Here is an 18,752-nt window from a genome sequence, read left to right as displayed (position 1 = left end):
GATGTCCCGTCGGTCCCCGCCGCCGACCGGGCGGCTAGAACCGGTTGCACTATAACAGCGTCTTTCGGAATTCCATCCACGTGAACATTTATACGGCACATGTCACAGGTGGTTGCACTGACTGATGGATGTCGTTCTGGAAATGGAAATCGAAACCCCATGCAAGGGGATGGCGGCTCAATTGCATGATGCCCAAATGCAGACGAGTCATCCCGTTCTTGGTTCATTCTTTGCCGTGACAACCTTCCACTCCTTCATTCCCGTAAACACCTTCGTTCGACCCCCACCAACCCACCCTCCTCCTTGAGCTTTCTTTAACCCCACCAACCTTCCTCCTCCAGCTTTCTTCAATCTCCCATCTACCCTCTTCCTTCCTCAAGAAAAGAAGCCATGACGACCGTCCCGCCTCAGTTCCCTCTCGGCGGTGAGGGCAAGAACAAGGAGAACGTCAATCCCAAGCTTCCTACAGCTCCTGCACAGACCGCCGAGTGGTCTCCTACCTGTAAGGACTTCCTTTCCAACCCCCATTGAATTTCAATCACTAACCATCGTTTCAGCCTGGCAATCGAAGCCCGCTCGGCAGCAAGTCATCTACGACGACATCAATGCGGCCCAGAGCGCCTTCAAGAAGCTCGAGACCCTTCCTCCGCTCGTGACCCCGGCGGAGATCAACAAGCTCCGCTCCAGCCTCAAGCAAGTTGCCTTGGGCAAAGCCTTCCTCCTCCAAGGTGGCGACTGTGCCGAGCTGTTCGACTACTGCTCCCCTTCGCAGATCGACTCCAAGATGAAGCTGCTCCTGCAGATGTCCCTGGTGATCATCTGGGGCGGTAACATCCCCGTTGTCCGCATCGCCCGCATGGCCGGACAGTTCGCGAAGCCTCGCAGCTCCATGATCGAGAAGCTGGAGGACGGAACCGAAATCATGAGTTTCCGCGGGGACAACATCAACGGTTATGCGCACGACCAGAGGATCCCGGACCCGAAGAGACTCGTCGAGGCGTACTTTCACTCCGCCGCCACGCTCAACTATGTGCGGGCCCAGCTGACGAGCGGTTTTGCGGACCTGCACCATCCGTTCGAGTGGACGCTCAGCCACGTCCAGGACGACGACACGAAGGAACAGTACCAGCGCACCGTCGATTCCATTAACGACGCCATCCGCTTCATGCACACTATCGGCGCGGATAATTCGAGCGAGCTCGGCAGCGTGGATCTTTACACTTCACACGAGGGCATGCTCCTCGAGTATGAGCAGTCTCTCACGCGCCAGTTGAAGGATCCCAAGGACGGAAAACTCAAGTGGTACAACACCAGTGGCCACTTCGTGTGGATCGGTGACAGGACCAGGCAGCTCGACGGGGCGCATGTGGAGTTCTTCCGCGGGATCGAGAACCCTATCGGTATCAAGGTGGGCCCGACCATGCAGAACGAAGAGCTGGTCAAGCTCCTGGATATCGTCAATCCCAACAAGGAGGTCGGAAAGATCACGCTCATCACGAGGTATGGATGCGACAAGGTCGCCGACAAGTTACCGGGCCACATCAAGGCCGTCGCGAACTCTGGCCACATCGTCGTCTGGTACTCCCCCCCCACCCCCACTATGTAAACCCTCCCTCCCACTAACCACCACCCAGGCAATGCGACCCGATGCACGGCAACACGCGCTCCTCCGATTCCGGCGTAAAAACTCGGCAATTCAGCTCGATCATATCGGAGCTGACCACGGCGCTCAAGGTGCACAAGGACAACGGCTCGAATCTGGGCGGCGTCCACCTCGAGCTCACGGGCGACCCGGTCACGGAATGTGTTGGCGGCTCACAGGGCCTCACCGATAAGGACCTCTACCTCAATTATACGTCGTATTGCGACCCGAGACTGAATAATAAACAGGCTCTTGAAGCGGCGTTTCTGATTGCTGGGTACTACAGGGAGGGGAAGATGTAAAATCTGGTGGTAGTAATTTGCGTTTGGGTGGGGTTGGGTTGGGCTGGTTTGTGTTTGCGCTTGCTTGCTTGCTTGCTTGCTTGCTTGCTTGCTTGCTTTCCATAAGGCTTTTCCTGTTGTCCGCGGGAGGAGAGGGGGGGGCAATGGGGGATTATCGATGGGAGCGTTTGCGATGCTTTCTCAATCTGGGGGATCTGTATGATATTGCTAGTAGCTGATGATAACGACTTGAGAATGGGAATGGGAATGAATGAATGTTGACGACGCAATAAAATCTGAAGATGAGCATTGAGAATTGTGAGGGGTTTTCTCATTCTGGGTAGCCGGGCGGCGGTTGAGAATACGATGACTTTTACTTGGAACCACGAACCATAGTCATTAATTCTCACTCCAAACCGTACTACAATCTTGACCTCTCGCTTTGGCTCGTGGCCACGAGAATTGTAAACACAGAATGATAGAAATGGAAAGAAAAGAAAAGGGCAACGAGAGTTTGGGCCCGACTTGGTCGAATACCTACAGAATGACGAAACCAAGATAAAAACAGCCATTCAGCACCTCACAGTAAGGAGTTATATCCAGCCAAAAATGTACATACTTGCCCACGTGAAAAGTATATAAAAAAAAGTTGCATCGAATCTCAACCCAATCCAAATCCAAAACCCAAGCCCAAACCAAGTCCCATAACCAAGTCCCATCATCACCCATTTACACAGCCGACAACACCCTCTTCCAGCTCTCATTGCCGACACTATCATCATCTCTAAACATCCACGCGTCCTCTGGTGCTGTTGCACGGGTACTAGTATACATCTCGTTAACCTTCGGATCCGCCGTTTTTGCGGAATCCGGCGCCTCCGGCAGCTGCGCGGTAAGGTTCATCCCCCCGCTACCGCCGCCGCCAATAGAGATGTCGAACGGACTGTTGTAGGGCCCCAGCTTCTGCACCGCCACTTTGCGGATGAGCTTGGCCATCGAGAGCTCGACCCGCAGCTTCACGATAAATGCCAGCGGGTGGATCTGCGCGTATACCAACGGGTTGCTGAGGCTCATGGAGCCGAGGATTAGGAGCTACATGTGGTGGTTAGCTACCGCGCTGGGTGGGGAAGGGGGGGGGGGGGGGGGGGGAGGGGATGCGCACATCCATGGCCAAAGAGATGAAGATGATCCGGATGTTGAACGTGACCAGTTTGTCGTACTTGCCGATGCCGTGGTCGATTAAGCGGCGCTTGACGGTGCGGACGAATAGCCAGTTAAGGCCTACGTCCACTACCAGGTAGATCACCTTTGTGCAGCGGTCCCAGACGTTGTTGATTCGTACGAATCTGCGTTTTGTCAGCTCTCCGCCAACCTCCATGATACATATGATTGTGAGGGGAGAACATACACGGGCGAAACATTCAGCTGCGCAGGTATCCAGATGACGAACACCGAGATGTTCAGAAGGAGGATGATAATGGCGGTGCCCCATTTCAGCTTAACGCCAAAGTCGGGGTCGATGCCGATTATATTGATGCGGTTGATGATGATCTTATATAGGTCAGCATGTATGTCTATAGTGCCCATCGGATGAAGGAAGGGTATGTAACGAACTTGAACGATGAAATGGAGTTTGAGGGCCCATAATGTCACTGTAGTTGGTTAGCACGGACACCCCCTACGGACAGAACTAAACTTGAATGTCGGATCGGATGGTTGGCCGAGGCGGGAGACGTACACAGCGATATCAAGAACACAAGGCTGTCGGTCGACACCCGTTAGTCTGCCATTCACACTGAGTGTGGGGGGAAGTGGGGGGTGAACGGGGGAGGGGGGGGGAAGGCCGATCTATTTCTAAGCCAGCCGGCCAGCCAGCCAGCGAAACGGGATATCTATGCTCACCTAACCTTATATAACCCAGAAAACAGCATATAGACGATGATGCCAATACAGAAGCACACAAGGATCTCGCCCCACACGAGCCATATGTAGACTGACTTTAGCGGATTGCGCGCGCGCGTCGTCTGCTTTATCGCTTCCCACGTTGTCAGGAATCCAAAGCCGAGTGTGAATCCCCAAGCTATCGACGAGATGGCAAGATCCAAGTGCGTAATTTCCGTATCGACGTCTGGCATGTTTTTTTTTTCGGGAGGGGGGGAAGTAGAAGAAGGGAGTGTAGGGAAGTGTGAAAGTTGAGGGTTGGCTAGTGAGTGACTGAGGGTCTTCGTCGTCTTCTTCTTCTTCTGCTTCCTCTGATCCTTCTTCTGGCTGTTCACCCTCACACCTCCCCAGAAGGGGTCTACTCAGGCATTATTAGGGGAGTTTTCCTGTGGATACTTGGTGGTCGAATGGGTTTTGCCCCCGCCCACCGCCGAAACCAACGCCGAGCAGCTCGCCAAGCTCGAAGGATGTCTAGCGTCCGAGTTGGCTACCGGCATGGGCCGGGTGTAAAGTTAGCGTTTGGTAATAGCGCGCTGGACAGATGCTTCGCCTAGGCATGGCCCCGGGGTAGATCTCGAGCCAAATGAAGAGGCTTCCCTGTGAGATGGTTATTGGTGAATTCTTTATTTTCGATGTGGGGCAAGTCGGGGCGTGGTGGCGACAGACGAGAGAACAAAACATTGGGGGCAGCCGAGTTAGCGTCTCGGTACAGTTACTCCATCAATGATCGTTGCGCCGACCATTGTTTACTCAACAATTCACCACCACAAGAATCACGGCCGCAAATGCTCGCCGGTGGTTAGTGACTCCTGACCGTGCAAACCGTGCCTACGCAAAGTCTTCGATTCCATCTTCTTTGGTTGTTGAGCACCTGGATGATGGGCTTAATCCCCCGGGAGAGCCAAGGCTAGAGTACCAAGCCCCAGAGTCTCCCAAGATTCTGTTCACTCGTCTGGTGGAGGGACGGGGAATCGGAGCTGTGGCCGAGTCCGAGACATCCGGTTGTCTGTGCTCAACGAGCGGCTGCTGGCTGTTCGCGGCTCCGGCGTGGCAAGTGATTTACCATTGGTCTCAGCTGGCGAATCAGGCTGAGCATCTCGGTTCTTCGCCATCGCCCCCACGCTGTCGCAACGACAATTCTACCCGTCTAGGTAAGTATCTACATACCCTATGCATTTGCACCCGGAGTTGCGAGTCTCTGGACACCAAAAGCAAATTTTGTATGCACTATCATCTAGCTGCCGCGTCGTTTACTGCGGCTTCTTGACGATCAAGCCAGACTTCTCGTCAACCCGCTGGGCCCATTCACTATTCCAAGTCAGCCATCACACGCTCGCACAGACCATAGACACTAGGGAGCCTCACGTCCACGATCCATCATAGATCCTCCTTTTCCCCTCGATACCCGCCAGCTCCAACGCAGCATCCACAATAACCGCAGTGACACCCGTCCCGCACATCAAGATCTTGTCGGTCTTCGCCGACGCATCGATTCCCTTCTCGAGGAAGAGAGTGTGCAGCTCTGCCGCAGTCTTGAGGGTTTTCGTTACAGGATCCACCAGCTCACTGAATGGAATCGAGACCGCGCCTGAGAGTAGGCGACATTAGCGGAGTAGTTCGCAGAAGCGGTAGTTGAGCCGTACCTGGAACATGCCCCGATGAAAGCCCTATGCACAAGTCTCAGCCTTAATCCATCCCACCACCACTCCATGGGGCCCCAAACCTGGTCTCGGCTCCGGATCGATTCCAAGGAACCGCCCGTTCGGCCTTGCATCGATAATCTCCACCCCCTCCTTAGTCCCCATCTCCGCATGCGTCACCATCTCCTCAAAGTCGACAACCACACTGTAATCCATCTGTGGCACAGCGTACTCCGTCTTCTCCCACTCTTTCACCTCCCCACTCTCCGTCGGCAGTCCCTGGGCCGCCCACAACTTGAAGTTATTGAGCAGATGCACCCTGGGGTGCCCGAAGACCTTTAGTGTCCACGCGACGCGCGGAGCCGAGAATATACCGATATGCGGGGAATCATAAACGACGAGCGTATCCTCCCTGGTGATCCCGAGCTCGCTCATGGCGTTGGCAAAGGTCTGGGGATCAGGGAGCATGTGCGGATATGGCGAGTCGCCCTTGACAGCATCGAGATCGAAGAACCGCGCGCCGGGGATCCGCAGCTTGAGGAATTCGGCGCGGCCCTTGCGTGAATCGTTGGGTAGGTACCATTCGGCGGAGAGCGGGATGATTTTGGAGTTGCGTGGGGGGTTGTGCAGCGCTGTGGAGAGCTCGGTGGGGTTGACAATGAAGCGGCTGAGGCTGCGAGTGGACATGGCGGTGAAGGGGCGGGAGAAGGGCAGCGGGGAGGATTTCGAGGCGCGGAGGAGTCGGGGGAGCGACATTAGGGCTGTGTGGATTGAGTCGGTGAAGGCGAGCTTCTATGCAGACGATGGTGGGGCAGCTGTCAGCTACATCCCGGTGTTGGTTACACGGCGTCGCTGCCAAGTCCTGCTACGTTAGCAGCAGTCATTCAAAGCCACTCGCATTTTTCACGCCCATGGTTGACGGCAAATCTGTTTGTCTGGTTCCGGATGTTTAGCTGTTGTTGCCACGAGCGTGAGCGGGAGAATCTCGCCGAGAATCTCGCCGAGGGCTAGGTGGAATGAGGGGTAGTGACACTGCATGGCTGCCAATAGGCGCAATTCAGTTCGGTGAGCCGGCTGCGTATATATAACTCGAGGAGCCATTGATGCTTCCACCGTGGATCGCCTCGACTAACGTCATTGGTGCCAAGCCTATTGATGCCACTTTACATTTACCAGAGCCTCTCACCTACAATGCAGCTACAGCTCCAACTTCACTGAACGTTTCCACCTCCAACTTACGCAGCAATGGCAGACATAATCTCCCTCTCCGAGCAGCTATCCTCGCTGTCGGCTACACACAAAGAAGTAGCTTTCCCCCCACCCACCTCAGTATCCGGCCACTGACAGCTAGCAGTGCATGTCGCAAATATCGCAACTTAGCAAACTCAGCTCCGAATCCTCGCGGACCGTCCTCTCACAGCAAATCCACCACACGCTCCGCACCGCCGAAGGCCTATACGAAGCACTTGCGGACAGCGCGCCCTCCTCGCACACGGCCAAGGTGGGCGAAGACCTGCGAATCGCGCGGCGGGCGTACCGCAAAGCGCTGCTCGCCGCAAAGCGCAACGAGGAGCGCGAAGCTCTGTTCGCCGGCCGCCGAAGGCGCGACGAAAAGGGAAATGAGGACGTCTCGCAGAAAGAACTGCTGGTGACCGCGGGGGAGGATGTTACCGCCGCCCTCCGCCGTACTCAGGCGCTACTCGCGGGTGAGCTGCAGAAAAGTCGGTTCGCGAGTGAAACGCTGGCGCAGAGTACCGAGGCATTGAGGGAGCTCGGTGAGAGGTACTCGGCGTTTGATGATGTGCTGGGAAAGAGTAGGGAGCTCATCAGGGATTTGGTCAAGAAGAATAAGAGTGATCGGTGGTATTATGAGATGGCGATCAAGATGCTCATTGGCATGTTGGTGTGGATTGTCGTTAGGAGGTTGTTCTGGGGCCCGATCTGGCTGTTAGTGGTTTGGCCGATGAAGACTACGTGGTGGTTTGTTGCAGGGTCTGTGGGATTGGCGGTCAAGGCAGGCAAGGGGACAGAGAGCAGTGTGTCGATTGGGACAGAGACGAGGGCAGTGGTTATGCAGAGTCCTGTTGTCATCGCGAGCGATGTGGTGCGAGAGACGGAGACGGAGAGGGAGAGGGAGAGAGAGAGGGAGGGGGAGAGGGAAGATGCGAAGACAATGAGTGAGGTCGTTTCCAGGATTATCACTGCCGCCGAGGAGGAGGAAGCCACGATCATGAAGAATACGATGAGTAGACGTGTTGATGATCCAACTCCGCAGCCGAAGGTGGAAGAGGAGGAGGAGGGAGATGCGGAAGCGTTGAGTGAGGCTGTGGCTAGTGAAACGGACCTACCCAAGGAGGAGGCGGTGGAGGGGGCGGAGGAGGCGGTGGAGCAGGAAGTTGAAGACGAGGATGCATACCGGGAATCACTGTCAGCGAGATATCCGGGCACAAACTTTTGTTATTTGGACTAGACTATTCTTCAAATCATTGCTATATTCTTCAAATCATTGGTAAAGCTTGAGTATTTCGCCGCCTCGTATACTGCACTGGTTTTCACCGAAAACGAAGAGTGACGATATATGATTCACGATCACTTGGTGAATTCAGTTTTTCAACTTTCGCCGATGGCAGTCTAGATTGATGAAGCTGTCGGGAATACCTAGTCTAGCATGAACCGGAGACATGTGCTAAGTGACTCTTCCACGGATCTGCCGATGAGCTTTACCAGGTTATTCATCAGCCGCACAATTCTCATGGCGAGGATCGTGATATCTATGACTGTAATACCACCCACCTACTTCATTTAGCATGGGCTCAAATCAAGCCCTTAAAAGTATACCTCCTTACCTACAGATGCCGTAATTATAGCCATCACATGAGGCGAAGTTAAGGTCGAGTATATATATTGCGAGTTTGCGGGTTTAGCTGGAGTCTCGGCGTGTCGCGGCTCCGCCGCATTCACGGCCGCAATGGAGGTCGTGGTCGTGTTTCTAGAAGGAAAACTGCGAGAAAGCGGTCCTTCTTTCTAGAATCGTGGCCCAGTCCTCAAACACACTGTGCGCGGCCATAGACTGTCCTTACTGCATAAGGTTGAGACGGAGCCGAGATGTTGGGCTTCCAAGGTTGAAAATAACCCTACTCCCTCGCACTCAGTTAAGGTAGCTCCGCATGGATGACTCCGATACGATGCTGGTCCCATAGTACACATGATTCGTTCCTGCAAGCTCTTCTTTCTTTCAACCTCCCCACCACACATTCCACCATCACCATCTCCACCTCCGCCAACTCCCTTCCCCTCTCGTTCGCTATTCTCGGCGAGCAGTAAAGGACCGGACTACGTATAAAGTAACCCAATTCTCCAGAACACCAACCCACCATAGCGGGCCGTGTACCTCGAAACATGACCGAGAATGCAGTCGAATACATCATCCAACACCACCTTTGTGCGTTTTTGCCGGGCGGCTGAGGCTTCCTTCCCCACCATCACCCAAGACAAGACAAAGCTGACCATCGTAAACCCACACAGCTGGAGCGCTTGGCAGTAGCTCGTCTGCAGCATACCGTTAACGAGCTGCAAACCCAAGTCGACCAAGACCGCACGCTCGTGGCGCCCACCCGCAAGGCCCTCTACTGCGTATGCGACGACACGGCACTCACCGCCAACATCCCCGAACTCAAGCGGTTCGTCGCGGACAAGAGCATCACCATGATTGTGCCATTCGCGAGTAAATTTCCCCTCCTTATCCTATCCTTGCGGCCCCCGCGGTGGCTAAACTGGTACTGGTACAATGTAGCTCTCGATTCCCTAGACCGCCTCAAAAAGGGCACCGAAAACGCCAACATCCACGCGCGCGAGTCGATCCGGTTCTTTGACCGAGCGCAGACGGCCGCGGGGCGCAAGCAGATCACTGGCGTGCGGATCCAAGGCCCGACCGAGAAATTTAGCAGCTGGGAGGAGTGTCTTGCCGCGTGCGCTGGCAGCGCCGCCGCCACCGATCCGGAACTCCAGCAGCCGCCAAACCATATCAAGGAGCTGCTCAACAGCGCAGTTTACCACGTGAACCGATTCGTGGTTAAGGGTGCGGCGGGAGACCAGCAGCAGCAGAAGGTGCTCCTGGTTACGAATGATGAGATCCTGAGGGATTGGGCAGAGCTGTATGGTGTTCCCACCGCGAGGAGTGGCGAGATCGCCGGACTGGTCAAGCGCGAGGAGATGGAGTACATGGAGAAGAGGCGCCACTACGACTTCGCGATGAACAACCCTCGCTCGCCGGCGTCGCCTGGAGGCGGAAGGGGCGGACGCGGCGGGGGGATGGGCAGTTCCCGTGGAGGCCGTGGGGGAGGCGGGTTTGCCAGGCGCGACAGCTGGAAAGACGAGGAGCCGAGATCCCCCATCTCTCCCAACGGATTCGGCGGTGGCGGCGGACGCGGAAGATCTCCGAGAGACTCGAACCCTCCCGACTTTGTCCTTAGGGGCCCCCCGAGGGGCGTTGCTAGGGGACGCGGCAAGCTCTGGGAACCATGATTGACTACTATTCCATGCCACTGTGGCAATACCACCGACCCACCTCGAATACGAATCAACCCATCTAACGCGACAGCCAACTTGCTGAACGATGCGATATCACTGATGCGCCCCCCATTTGAATGCTCCTCGCACAATCATATACAAAACTACTAGTGCGGCATTGTCGTGGTTGTCTGGACATCATCCTTACCTGTGTTTCTTTCGGGGAGGCTCTTGCCCGTGTTAGCTGTCCGAGCTTGGGATGATGTGGAACGTCTTTCGGTGCGGGGCTGCTGATGAGGGTTATGCTCGCTTTGGTTCATCAATTTGCTTTGAAGCTTGTGCGAAATGTTTTCTTTCGTTTCTGGCTTTACTTGGCTTTACTTGGCTTGTTACGTGGACGATGCAGTCGTCAAAGCTGTAGCATACGCATCCACGCTGTAGCTTCTCGTTTTCTTTCCGTTTCTGTCCTTTCCTCCTTCTTTACTATTTCGTAGTTGCATTGAGAGATCTTGTTTGACTAGTGCCAATGGTGATGTCCTGTGAACCGCGATAGTTTCTACCAGCCGGGCGGGGCCGGTCGGAAATGGGTACATGCAGCTCATCCGAGAGGTGTAAAGAGAAATCCGAGATCTGGCGGACAGCCGCCTAACAAAAATCCCCGGGTCAAATCTTGAATGTAACAAAACTTGACCTTTTGTCTGTACACAACCAACCCTTCCTCCTCCTCTCCCTCTAGATGGATATATCCTACAGTCCTCCTCCCCTCCCCGCTCCCTCCCCTCCTCCCCGCATCCACACAATCCATCTACCGAACCCTCACCAACAACTGCCCGCCAATCATCCTCTCAATGGCATCGCGCACCTCAAAGATGCCCTTCTCGGTACTCAAGAACAGCGCCTCCCCCGGCTGCAAGCCGTCCACATACTGGTACTTCCGTCCCTTCGCAATCTCCTCGAGGCCCTTAACGCCCATCCAGATGCGCTGCGTGGGCTTCGATACAAGGCTGAGCTTGCTCATGACGGGCTCATTGTCGAAGTACTTCAGCCCGAGCCAGAGTCGTCGCGTCGCAACGTTCTCCTGTGTCGTCGGCACGAATGTCTCGTCGGGTCCGCTGATTGATCCTCGGGTCACTGAGGAGATGAATCCCGCGTCTTGGAGGCCCAGCGCGATTGCTAGGATCAGCTTTGTGCTGGGAACGCTGGTCACACCGAGGCGGGCTTTGGTCGCGTTTTGAAGGTGCGAGCAGACGTGCGCGAGGTTGACGAGGGACATGGTCGGTTGTGGTGTGCTGTGTCGTGGAGGAGGAGGAGTGTGGTCGTCGTAGGGGGATGGCGGGGTGGTGGGGTGGCTCGCGTTGGTGGGGATTGAGGGTGTTGCTGTGTGAGGCTCAAGTCAAAGATTTTGGTGGGGCTTGGCGCCGTTGTCGGGTCGGCTCATTTGGCGCCGGTAGACGGGGGGAGCCATCTGCGTTAACCAAGCAAGTGCCCACTTACCGTACTTGCCTACATACGTGCGGCTGCTTCCTTCCGCGGCCTCGTGGATCGGTGGTGATCATATCGGTCTGGAATTCCATGCAGTCACGGATTGTCTGGACGAATGCTTTATCCGGTGACTGCTGCCCGCATATCTATAGCACATGCGGTAGGAGTGTTGCTCGAGGCGTGACGGCCTGCGGGTTTTCTACATAGAAGGACGGAGGGAGTGGCAGTGGGGTGCCGGAAACACAGCCGTCCGCATTCCGGGGTTTGGAAGCGGATCCCAGAGACTGGTGGTGTCTAGTTGAAGGAAATGTGCAGGAAATCCCTTTTGTGGAGCACTGGAGCTGTGGGTGCGAGCTCAAAGAGAGCTGAGAAAAAGAAAAAGAAAAAGAAAAGGGAAAAAGAAAAAGGCAAATCAAGAAATAAAAAGGGATTTTAATGATAATAATAATGCCCCCATTTATGCACCCACCAACCAACAGCGAGTCGCGACTCCCCTCCCCTCCCCTCCCCCTTCCCCCCCAATCGTCACCATCTCGCATCCGTTCCTTCCTTCCTTCCTTCCCTCTATGAAATCGCCCCCTGCTCTCTACTTTAAGTAATCCAGATTCCATCACCCACCAGTGACCACTAAACCCCCTGTCCACCCCCATTATTAGTCCACCTCCACTCATTTTCCCGCCCGCCCGCCAGCCCTTTGCAAAACTCCTCACACCTTTCTCTCTATCGACTCCCAGAAATCGTACGATAACTCCTCCAACTCACCTCATTCCCGCACCTCGCACCCCTCCCCTCCTCCTCCGCGCCTATCTACGTCGCCTGGCCGTTCAGCCCCAACAGCACAGCCAAATTGTTTCTGGCCCCCCTCCCCACCGCCACCACCACCACCCCCAGCGTGGCAGAAAAGGGCGGAAGAAATAATATAAAAAAAAACAAAAAGAGGCTAGGCTTTCCGGAAAGAACTGAACGCGCTCTCGCGCGACTTACTTTTTGGTTGCAAGCACCCCCGGCGGCGGGACAAAGGGTGGAAAAAAAGCTTGCGGAGCGTCTATAGCTGTGTGCGTGTTGCGTTTGCAGTTGCGCGTGTGAGCGTGTGTGTGTGTGTACTGTGCACTGTGTGTGTGTGTGTGTGTGTGTGTGGCCAGGCCGGAAATAATAATCATGTTCGTCGGCGTGTCGGTCGTTCTCGCTGTGTTCTCTTACCTCGCCTATCGACATCTATACACATATGCAGATACGACGGGTGGTGGTGGAGGTGGTGGTGCCGTTGCGGGTCGGGCCAGAGGCGTCGGCGTCGGCGTCGGTAGACCTACCACCGCCGTATCGGATATCGATGCAGCATCACCTTCCTCTTCCTCTTCCTCTTCCTCATCGACGACGACGACTACCTCCAGCAAGTCCACTCTCTCGATGTGGCCGTTCTTCTCGACCATCCTGAGGCAGTCCCAATCGAGCTTTTCCGAGTCATCGTCGGAGCTGGCGAGGCTTCGCGGCGGCGGTACCACTGCTGTCAACGGCGCCGCGTGCATCGTCCCCGACATCCACACCACGACATCCGAGCAGACGGACGCGCGTCTATCCGCCGAAAGGAAGGAGGAGCAGGAGGAGGAGAAGGGGTCGCCCGACACCACGCCGCGCGCCCGGCCCGTCCGCCCCTCGGCCGCAGCAGCAATCCTGCGCATCTCACTCGACGATGCCGATGACGAGGACGATATGACGCCGCCGGCGTTTCCGGCGTTGAACTCGGCGCAGCGGGCTGGTGGTGGTGGAGGAGGTGTGAGGTCGAGTCTGGGAATGCCGCCCCCGCCTATCCCGAATAGGAATATGCCGCCTCCCCCAGTGCCGAATCGGAATCCGAAGATGCAGAATCCGTCGACCTGGTCGCGTCCTGCACCGCCGAATCCGAATGGTGCGGCCAGGTCGAGGCTGCAGGTTGTTGGTGCTGGCGCTTCGGGTGTCGCCGCGGGGAATGGGTTGACATTGCCGAGACGGGGTGGTGGTGGTGGTGGTGGTGGTGGTGGTGGTGGTAGTGATGGTGGAAGTAGCAGCAGCAAGAGTCGGAAAGTCATACTGGAGCCTGGACACTCGCCGTTGGACTGGGCGCGGCTACAAAAGTCAGGAATTGATCTACGGGTTAGCACCTTCCCTTCCCCCGGCAGGCACTGCGCGATGCATCGGCTGACAATGGTACGATATAGGGACTCCCTCACGGCCGGTTACTCAAGATCCCCCCCTCGGAGCTAGCCCAGCACAAATCCCTCCCGGACGACGTCTGGATGGCGCTCAATGGCAAGGTGTACAACATCTCGGCCTACATCCCGTTCCATCCGGGCGGCGAGAAGGAGCTTTTGCGCGCCGCTGGAAAAGACGGAACGAAGCTCTTCAACGCCACCCATCCCTGGGTCAACATCGAGGGCATGCTCGAGGAGTGTCTGATCGGAATCATGGTCAGCGAGGACGAGGCAAGGCTAGAAGTGTCCGAGCTGGATCTGGTGGATTGAGGCTTGCACAGGACGGGATGGACGGTTAATGCTCTGGCATCGTGTGCTGGGTGGTGGTAAACTTGATCTGGAGACTTGTACAGCAAAAAAAAAACTACTGGGTGGGTGGAATGGGTGTGGGGGGTTTTGGCGTTCTTTTCCATTCGATTCGATTCTTTCTCTCTTTCTTTCTCTCTTCGTCTTTTTCTTTCTGATCTATCTACTATTGGGATTTTAAGGTGTGTTTAGTTTTTGTTTAGTACCTATTGGCTTTTTTTTTCGGTGCTTTCTTCTGGTTTTTATACTCCATCTTGTTTGCTTCGTTTATGTGGTTACTTATCTGTCTGTTGTGTGTGAGGAGAGGGCGGCTTTGGACTTTGGCTGTGAATATCGACAACTGACTGACTCCTACCTAATCTTGGCACTTTGCAGATGTGGAATCTGGAATCTGGATGAGTGATATCTCGTGTTGTGGATACAAGATGCATTTCATTCGCTTCAACATAGAGTACTAAGTAGTAGTTTCCCCAAATACGAACAGACCGGCCCAAATGACACCGAAAAATATCCCATCCACTCAGATCACCACCCGCTCTAGATCTCTTGTTAAGCTCGCCAGCGTCCTCTCCGCCTCCCGCCTTCTCCTCTCCATCCTCTCCATCCTCTCGGCCTTCTCAGCCCTCACCTGCTCCGCCCTCGTCTCAACCCTCGCCTTCTGCAGCACATCCACCTCCGGCATCAGCACACTCACCGCGACCCACGCAAAGCTGCCGATCTCGTCCCCACCCTCCTCATGCAGGGCGAGGTCAAGACAAGCCAGGCACCTATCTATTACCTCGTCGCCACCATCCCCTCGCAGCTCGCCGACCACAAACGTGACGAGGTCATCATAGTCCTTCTTCATGACATTGGACAGCTCTCGCTGCCTTCGCGTCTGCCGCTCGCGCCCCACAATCGTCCCCACGAACACCTCCGCCTCGCTCAGCGACGAGTTCCACGGCGTCGCCGAGTACGCGCTCATGTAGTATTTCAGCTGCTCGGTGTATCTCTCTTGGCAGCCGCGGGCCCACTCCGCGTGGTGCGCGTAGTCCGTGTGTACACGCATCGCGTCCAGCTGCGCTTGGAAGTAGGTCCACAGGCGCGCGAGCAGATCTTGCGGGCGGCGCAGGCCCGTAGTGGTCGAGGAGTCGAGCGCGTGCCGCAGGTCCGAGAGGAAGTCGTGTTCGTTGATGGCGCGGTACAGCACGCCCAGAATCTTCTCCGACGCGTACCAGCTGGTGACAAAAGTGTCCTCGTCCTCGTCGTTTTCGAGCTCCGGCTCGTGCAAGAGTTTGTCTTTCGAGATCAGTACCCGCGGCCCCGGCGCCAGGAAGTCGGGCTTGGCCCGGCTCGCGAGTGGGATGTCGGCCTTTGAGACCCCGAGGCCCGTCTTCGGGTAGTCGACGATCGTGGACTGTAGCAGGGCGCAGGTGAGTGCTTTGGGGTGGTACACGCCCTCGGGCTCTTGGTCCGAGATCAGCAAGTGCCGGTTCGAGATCAGCCCGATCAGGTTGTTCTCGATGAAGCCGATGAAGAAGTTTGCGACGTCGGTGGCTTCGACGGGGCGGCCGAGGTCGAGCGGGGTGACGGTGGGGTATTCGGCGGCGGGTTCGTCGGCGGAAAGCATGAATCGTTGGTCGAAGACTATGTTGTAGAGATCGCCGTCGAGATCGCCGCCGGAGAGCATGGAGGGGAGCGGGCGGTCGCCTTGCTGCGAGAAGACTACGCAATTGCGGAGGAGCTTGAGCGGGGAGTTGGGTGGGACCCGGACGGAATTGACGCATTGCACGTCGCCTACATGGCAGGTTAGTTCCCGTTCGTGTCAGAAATGAGGTAGTTGGGGGTAGCCACCTGGATGGTGCACTGGGCTCCTCGCAATAATCACCCTCCCCTCATGAACCTCGGGATTCCCCTCCTCATCCTCCATACTAATATATATCTCTCCCTCTTCGAGGAACTTGGTCTCGTCCATAACCCCCACCAGGGTCACCCCGTCTGGCACAGGAATACGCCCCTTGTATTTCATATCCCGCAGATCGATCAAGAAAGCCAGTTCCATTGCACGCGCAAGGAATGGATCGTCCCGGAAATCCATCTCGAGGTTGTGGAGGCGCTCGAACAGCCACGGCAGCCTGAGGGCGGGGGAGCTGATTCCCCGACGACGAAGGAAGTTAGCAGCTAGGTGGGCACTCTTGGAGGAATCGCGCAGATGCCGGAGTGCGTCATCTTGGAGGGACTTGAAAGTATCGGCAGTGACCTATAGGGGGGGTCAGTACTAGATCCAAGAAGGCGGAGTGATGGAGGTACCCCGCGGTCTTCGAGCACTTTTATCAGTGGCCGGTTGAGGAATAACGGGAGTCGTGTCGCCCAAGAACATATCTCGATCTCCCTGGCCTCGGATCCTTCAAATTTCACCATCGAATTCCTGAGATAGAGTTTATTGTCCATGAGAGTTGGATCTAGGGCAATCTATCCACAGGTTAACGGGGTGTCTCTCACTGCAGTTTCGATATCAGACTCACCATCCCCTTCGCCCCGGCATACCGAATCTGGAACACAGTCGGCTTCGCCTGCTCGATGCGACCCGAACACTGCCAGATGCGTTTCACCAGCTGCCACGACACCTTCCCCACGCCATCACTGAAATTCCTCTTTTTCCCATTTGAATCCAGCCTCTCGATATCATCAATCCGGACTTCATGGTCCGCCTCTACCCGCGTAGCACCGATGGTATCGCTAAACGCCTGTCCCACTCTCGCCGCATACCGTCCGGGCAGTCTGATGTGGCTGAAGTCTCCTAGGCGCTTGATGCACCTCTTTGCGTTCATCATGCCGCCCTCGCCCGGATACGGAAACGGCGCCATGAACCAGCATGTCTGCGCCTTGAGGGACGAATTGGAGAAGCCGAGGAATTCGAAGCTGCGGCCGGCGATGACGATGCGGCCGCCTTGGGCGGGGTCGACCCGCTTAAGGAACTGCTCCTTCAGGATCTCGTCGGCGGTTACGCGCGGCTCGTGCATGAATTGCTCGCCGTCTTCCTCGCAGAAGGAGACCCGCAGGAAGTAGTCTTGGTACTCTCTGTAATCGCGGAGCACGCGGTTGGATGCCTCCCTAAGTACGTAGCATTAGCATCAGTATGGATCACCTGTGAGTAAAACGGGTTTTGCTATAGTTACCATCTTGGCCCGTAAAAGAACACTCCAGTGGGCGTGATCATAGCCCGATGAACATACGCCATCGTGGTGTACTTCGCATCATGACCCTCAAACCAACGCGGCGTGAGTACTCTCGACGTCACTTCAATCCTCCTATCCAGCGTCCACAGCAGCGAGGATTCATCCAGATTTCCAAAGGAATCGAAATCCTCCACTACGAACACCTTCAATATTTCCCCGGCAGTACGATCTCCCACATCCGCGATCAGCCTGCGCACCCTCGGAAGCAGCTGTAGCACACATTCCGGCGGGAGGATGCCGTTGGACGTGAGGGCGTTGAGCTGGAACGCGGAGCAAAACGGGATTCGTTGCAGCTCGCCGAGGAGACGAGTGAAGGCGGTGAAAAAGTCCAATGACGGCGGCAGCGTTAGGATCCCCTGGGGGATGATGGGCGGGATGCCGGCCTTCTTTCCGAGCCGGTGGACTTTGATGTGGTCCGATGCGTTGCGCAGGATGACTTTGTACACCATCGAGAAGCCCGAGTAGCCCATGTGCGCGTCGTCGATGCCGCCGATCCTCTCGCGGCTCAGGTACTCGCCGCGCTCGCTGAGGACCTTCTTGTTGCGGTAAATCCTCGGCGCATGGTCCAGCGTGAAAAAGATGTTGTCTCGTGAGTCGGTCTCGATCTTCTGCACGGACTCGTAGTGCACCAGCAGCGTATGCTTCACCACATTGAAATCATCCATAAAATGTATAAAATCCGGATCTCCATCCCCCCCTGTATCCAAATCCTCCTGGTCGAGCTCGATCAGCACCGAGCGCGGCCGGAAATGCAACGTCCCACTGCGCATCAGCGTATACCGCTCGTTAAACACCAAGTTGTTATCCCTAGCCTCGGGCGCCCAGGCGCCGCACTGGAACCCCGTGATGGGAAAGCTCTTTATATCCTTTATGGCAGCGGCAGGGGCCGTCAGCGTGCGCTGCTGCTGCGCCTCCATCTCCCTCTGTCGCTCCGCCAGACTCCTGACCAGGTAATTATCGCGCGTGGGACGGTTGCTAGCACGGCACTGCACGGGCTGGCGGCCGATCAGCAGCGGCATCAGCGGCCTCGAGAAGCGCGTCAAGCTGCCGAAGCAGCTGACGAAGCGGTCCGCTAGGCTCTTGGTCGGCAGCGTCAGGATTGCCGAGGGCCGCCGTCCGACTTGCCTCCGGATCAGGAATACCGAGTACTGGTAGATCCCCGCTTGCCGGCATGGCATTTCCAGCTCGCGCGTCAGCGTATGCTGGTTCAGCTCGTGCGGAAGGTTGCTGATGAACACGTCCAGCATGAGCCCGCGCGTGGGCGCGGACGCAGGCTGCGTCGAGGAGAAGAAGCTTCTGACTTCGTATAGCCTCGGTGAGGGCATCTGCGAGAGCTGCCTCGGCTCCCAGGACACGCTGCTGTTGCTGAACACGTCTATGTGGTCCGCCATGGCTCTGGGTGCGCAGTGAGAACCCCACGATAACTAGCCAGCAATTTTTTGGAGCCGGGAATAGTTACATACGAGATGTTTCTCCCGGTAACTAGTCACGTCGGAGCGGAGGGA

At 56.1% G+C, this 18,752-nt stretch overlaps 8 protein-coding genes across 8 annotated transcripts; 4 read left to right on the top strand and 4 right to left on the bottom strand.

Annotated features, from left to right (window-relative positions):
- Positions 1–140: 140 nt before the first annotated feature.
- BZA05DRAFT_427840 (DAHP synthetase) lies at positions 141–2,289 on the top strand. The gene is made up of 3 exons (XM_051486076.1): positions 141–502; positions 558–1,578; positions 1,635–2,289. The coding sequence occupies exons 1-3, from the start codon at positions 391–393 to the stop codon at positions 1,942–1,944; spliced, it is 1,443 nt and encodes a 480-aa protein (XP_051343968.1). The 5' UTR covers positions 141–390; the 3' UTR covers positions 1,945–2,289.
- Positions 2,290–2,339: 50 nt separating this feature from the next.
- BZA05DRAFT_1148 (uncharacterized protein) lies at positions 2,340–4,196 on the bottom strand. Its single transcript, XM_051478618.1, has 6 exons — positions 3,826–4,196; positions 3,662–3,684; positions 3,538–3,575; positions 3,332–3,474; positions 3,086–3,269; positions 2,340–3,015 (listed from the first exon to the last, which is right to left on the bottom strand). The coding sequence occupies exons 1-6, from the start codon at positions 4,056–4,058 to the stop codon at positions 2,653–2,655; spliced, it is 984 nt and encodes a 327-aa protein (XP_051343967.1). The 5' UTR covers positions 4,059–4,196; the 3' UTR covers positions 2,340–2,652.
- Positions 4,197–5,114: 918 nt separating this feature from the next.
- BZA05DRAFT_329363 (Rhodanese-like domain-containing protein) lies at positions 5,115–6,260 on the bottom strand (the record flags this gene model as incomplete). The annotated part of the gene is made up of 4 exons (XM_051480487.1): positions 5,115–5,172; positions 5,230–5,452; positions 5,508–5,531; positions 5,588–6,260. The coding sequence occupies 4 exons, from the start codon at positions 6,258–6,260 to the stop codon at positions 5,115–5,117; spliced, it is 978 nt and encodes a 325-aa protein (XP_051343966.1).
- Positions 6,261–6,594: 334 nt separating this feature from the next.
- Positions 6,595–7,975, top strand: BZA05DRAFT_432310 (uncharacterized protein; the record flags this gene model as incomplete). Its single annotated transcript, XM_051486218.1, has 2 exons — positions 6,595–6,809; positions 6,859–7,975. The coding sequence occupies exons 1-2, from the start codon at positions 6,750–6,752 to the stop codon at positions 7,972–7,974; spliced, it is 1,176 nt and encodes a 391-aa protein (XP_051343965.1). The 5' UTR covers positions 6,595–6,749.
- Positions 7,976–8,626: 651 nt separating this feature from the next.
- BZA05DRAFT_1155 (uncharacterized protein) lies at positions 8,627–10,167 on the top strand. Its single transcript, XM_051478624.1, has 3 exons — positions 8,627–8,946; positions 9,030–9,228; positions 9,298–10,167. The coding sequence occupies exons 1-3, from the start codon at positions 8,914–8,916 to the stop codon at positions 10,026–10,028; spliced, it is 963 nt and encodes a 320-aa protein (XP_051343964.1). The 5' UTR covers positions 8,627–8,913; the 3' UTR covers positions 10,029–10,167.
- A 615-nt stretch (positions 10,168–10,782) lies between these two features.
- Positions 10,783–11,464, bottom strand: BZA05DRAFT_1157 (ribosomal protein S8). Its single transcript, XM_051478628.1, has one exon. It carries the CDS (start codon positions 11,284–11,286, stop codon positions 10,819–10,821), a length of 468 nt encoding a protein of 155 aa, XP_051343963.1. The 5' UTR covers positions 11,287–11,464; the 3' UTR covers positions 10,783–10,818.
- A 1,189-nt stretch (positions 11,465–12,653) lies between these two features.
- BZA05DRAFT_440027 (uncharacterized protein) lies at positions 12,654–13,993 on the top strand (the record flags this gene model as incomplete). The annotated part of the gene is made up of 2 exons (XM_051486570.1): positions 12,654–13,625; positions 13,691–13,993. The coding sequence occupies 2 exons, from the start codon at positions 12,654–12,656 to the stop codon at positions 13,991–13,993; spliced, it is 1,275 nt and encodes a 424-aa protein (XP_051343962.1).
- A 556-nt stretch (positions 13,994–14,549) lies between these two features.
- BZA05DRAFT_329818 (RNA dependent RNA polymerase-domain-containing protein) lies at positions 14,550–18,494 on the bottom strand (the record flags this gene model as incomplete). The annotated part of the gene is made up of 5 exons (XM_051480505.1): positions 14,550–15,805; positions 15,863–16,268; positions 16,319–16,480; positions 16,534–17,122; positions 17,188–18,494. The coding sequence occupies 5 exons, from the start codon at positions 18,492–18,494 to the stop codon at positions 14,550–14,552; spliced, it is 3,720 nt and encodes a 1,239-aa protein (XP_051343961.1).
- Between the last annotated feature and the right edge of the window lie 258 nt (positions 18,495–18,752).

This window comes from Tricharina praecox (assembly GCF_024521635.1).
Source record: "Tricharina praecox strain CBS 144465 chromosome Unknown BZA05scaffold_1, whole genome shotgun sequence".
In the NCBI taxonomy this organism is placed as follows: Eukaryota; Fungi; Ascomycota; class Pezizomycetes; order Pezizales; family Pyronemataceae; genus Tricharina; species Tricharina praecox.
The sequence above is the reverse complement of the archived record's forward strand: the minus strand, read 5'-3'. Positions and strand labels throughout refer to the sequence as shown.

Coding starts and splice junctions, on each gene's coding strand:
- BZA05DRAFT_427840 (XM_051486076.1), top strand. CDS start 391: ATGACGACCGTCCCGCCTCAGTTCCCTCTCGGCGGTGAGGGCAAGAAC. Junction 503..557: donor CGCCGAGTGGTCTCCTACCT/GTAAGGACTTCC, acceptor CCATCGTTTCAG/CCTGGCAATCGAAGCCCGCT. Junction 1,579..1,634: donor TCTGGCCACATCGTCGTCTG/GTACTCCCCCCC, acceptor ACCACCACCCAG/GCAATGCGACCCGATGCACG.
- BZA05DRAFT_1148 (XM_051478618.1), bottom strand. CDS start 4,058: ATGCCAGACGTCGATACGGAAATTACGCACTTGGATCTTGCCATCTCG. Junction 3,270..3,331: donor CAGCTGAATGTTTCGCCCGT/GTATGTTCTCCC, acceptor GACAAAACGCAG/ATTCGTACGAATCAACAACG. Junction 3,016..3,085: donor TCATCTCTTTGGCCATGGAT/GTGCGCATCCCC, acceptor CACCACATGTAG/CTCCTAATCCTCGGCTCCAT.
- BZA05DRAFT_1155 (XM_051478624.1), top strand. CDS start 8,914: ATGCAGTCGAATACATCATCCAACACCACCTTT. Junction 8,947..9,029: donor CATCATCCAACACCACCTTT/GTGCGTTTTTGC, acceptor AAACCCACACAG/CTGGAGCGCTTGGCAGTAGC. Junction 9,229..9,297: donor CATGATTGTGCCATTCGCGA/GTAAATTTCCCC, acceptor GGTACAATGTAG/CTCTCGATTCCCTAGACCGC.
- BZA05DRAFT_1157 (XM_051478628.1), bottom strand. CDS start 11,286: ATGTCCCTCGTCAACCTCGCGCACGTCTGCTCGCACCTTCAAAACGCG.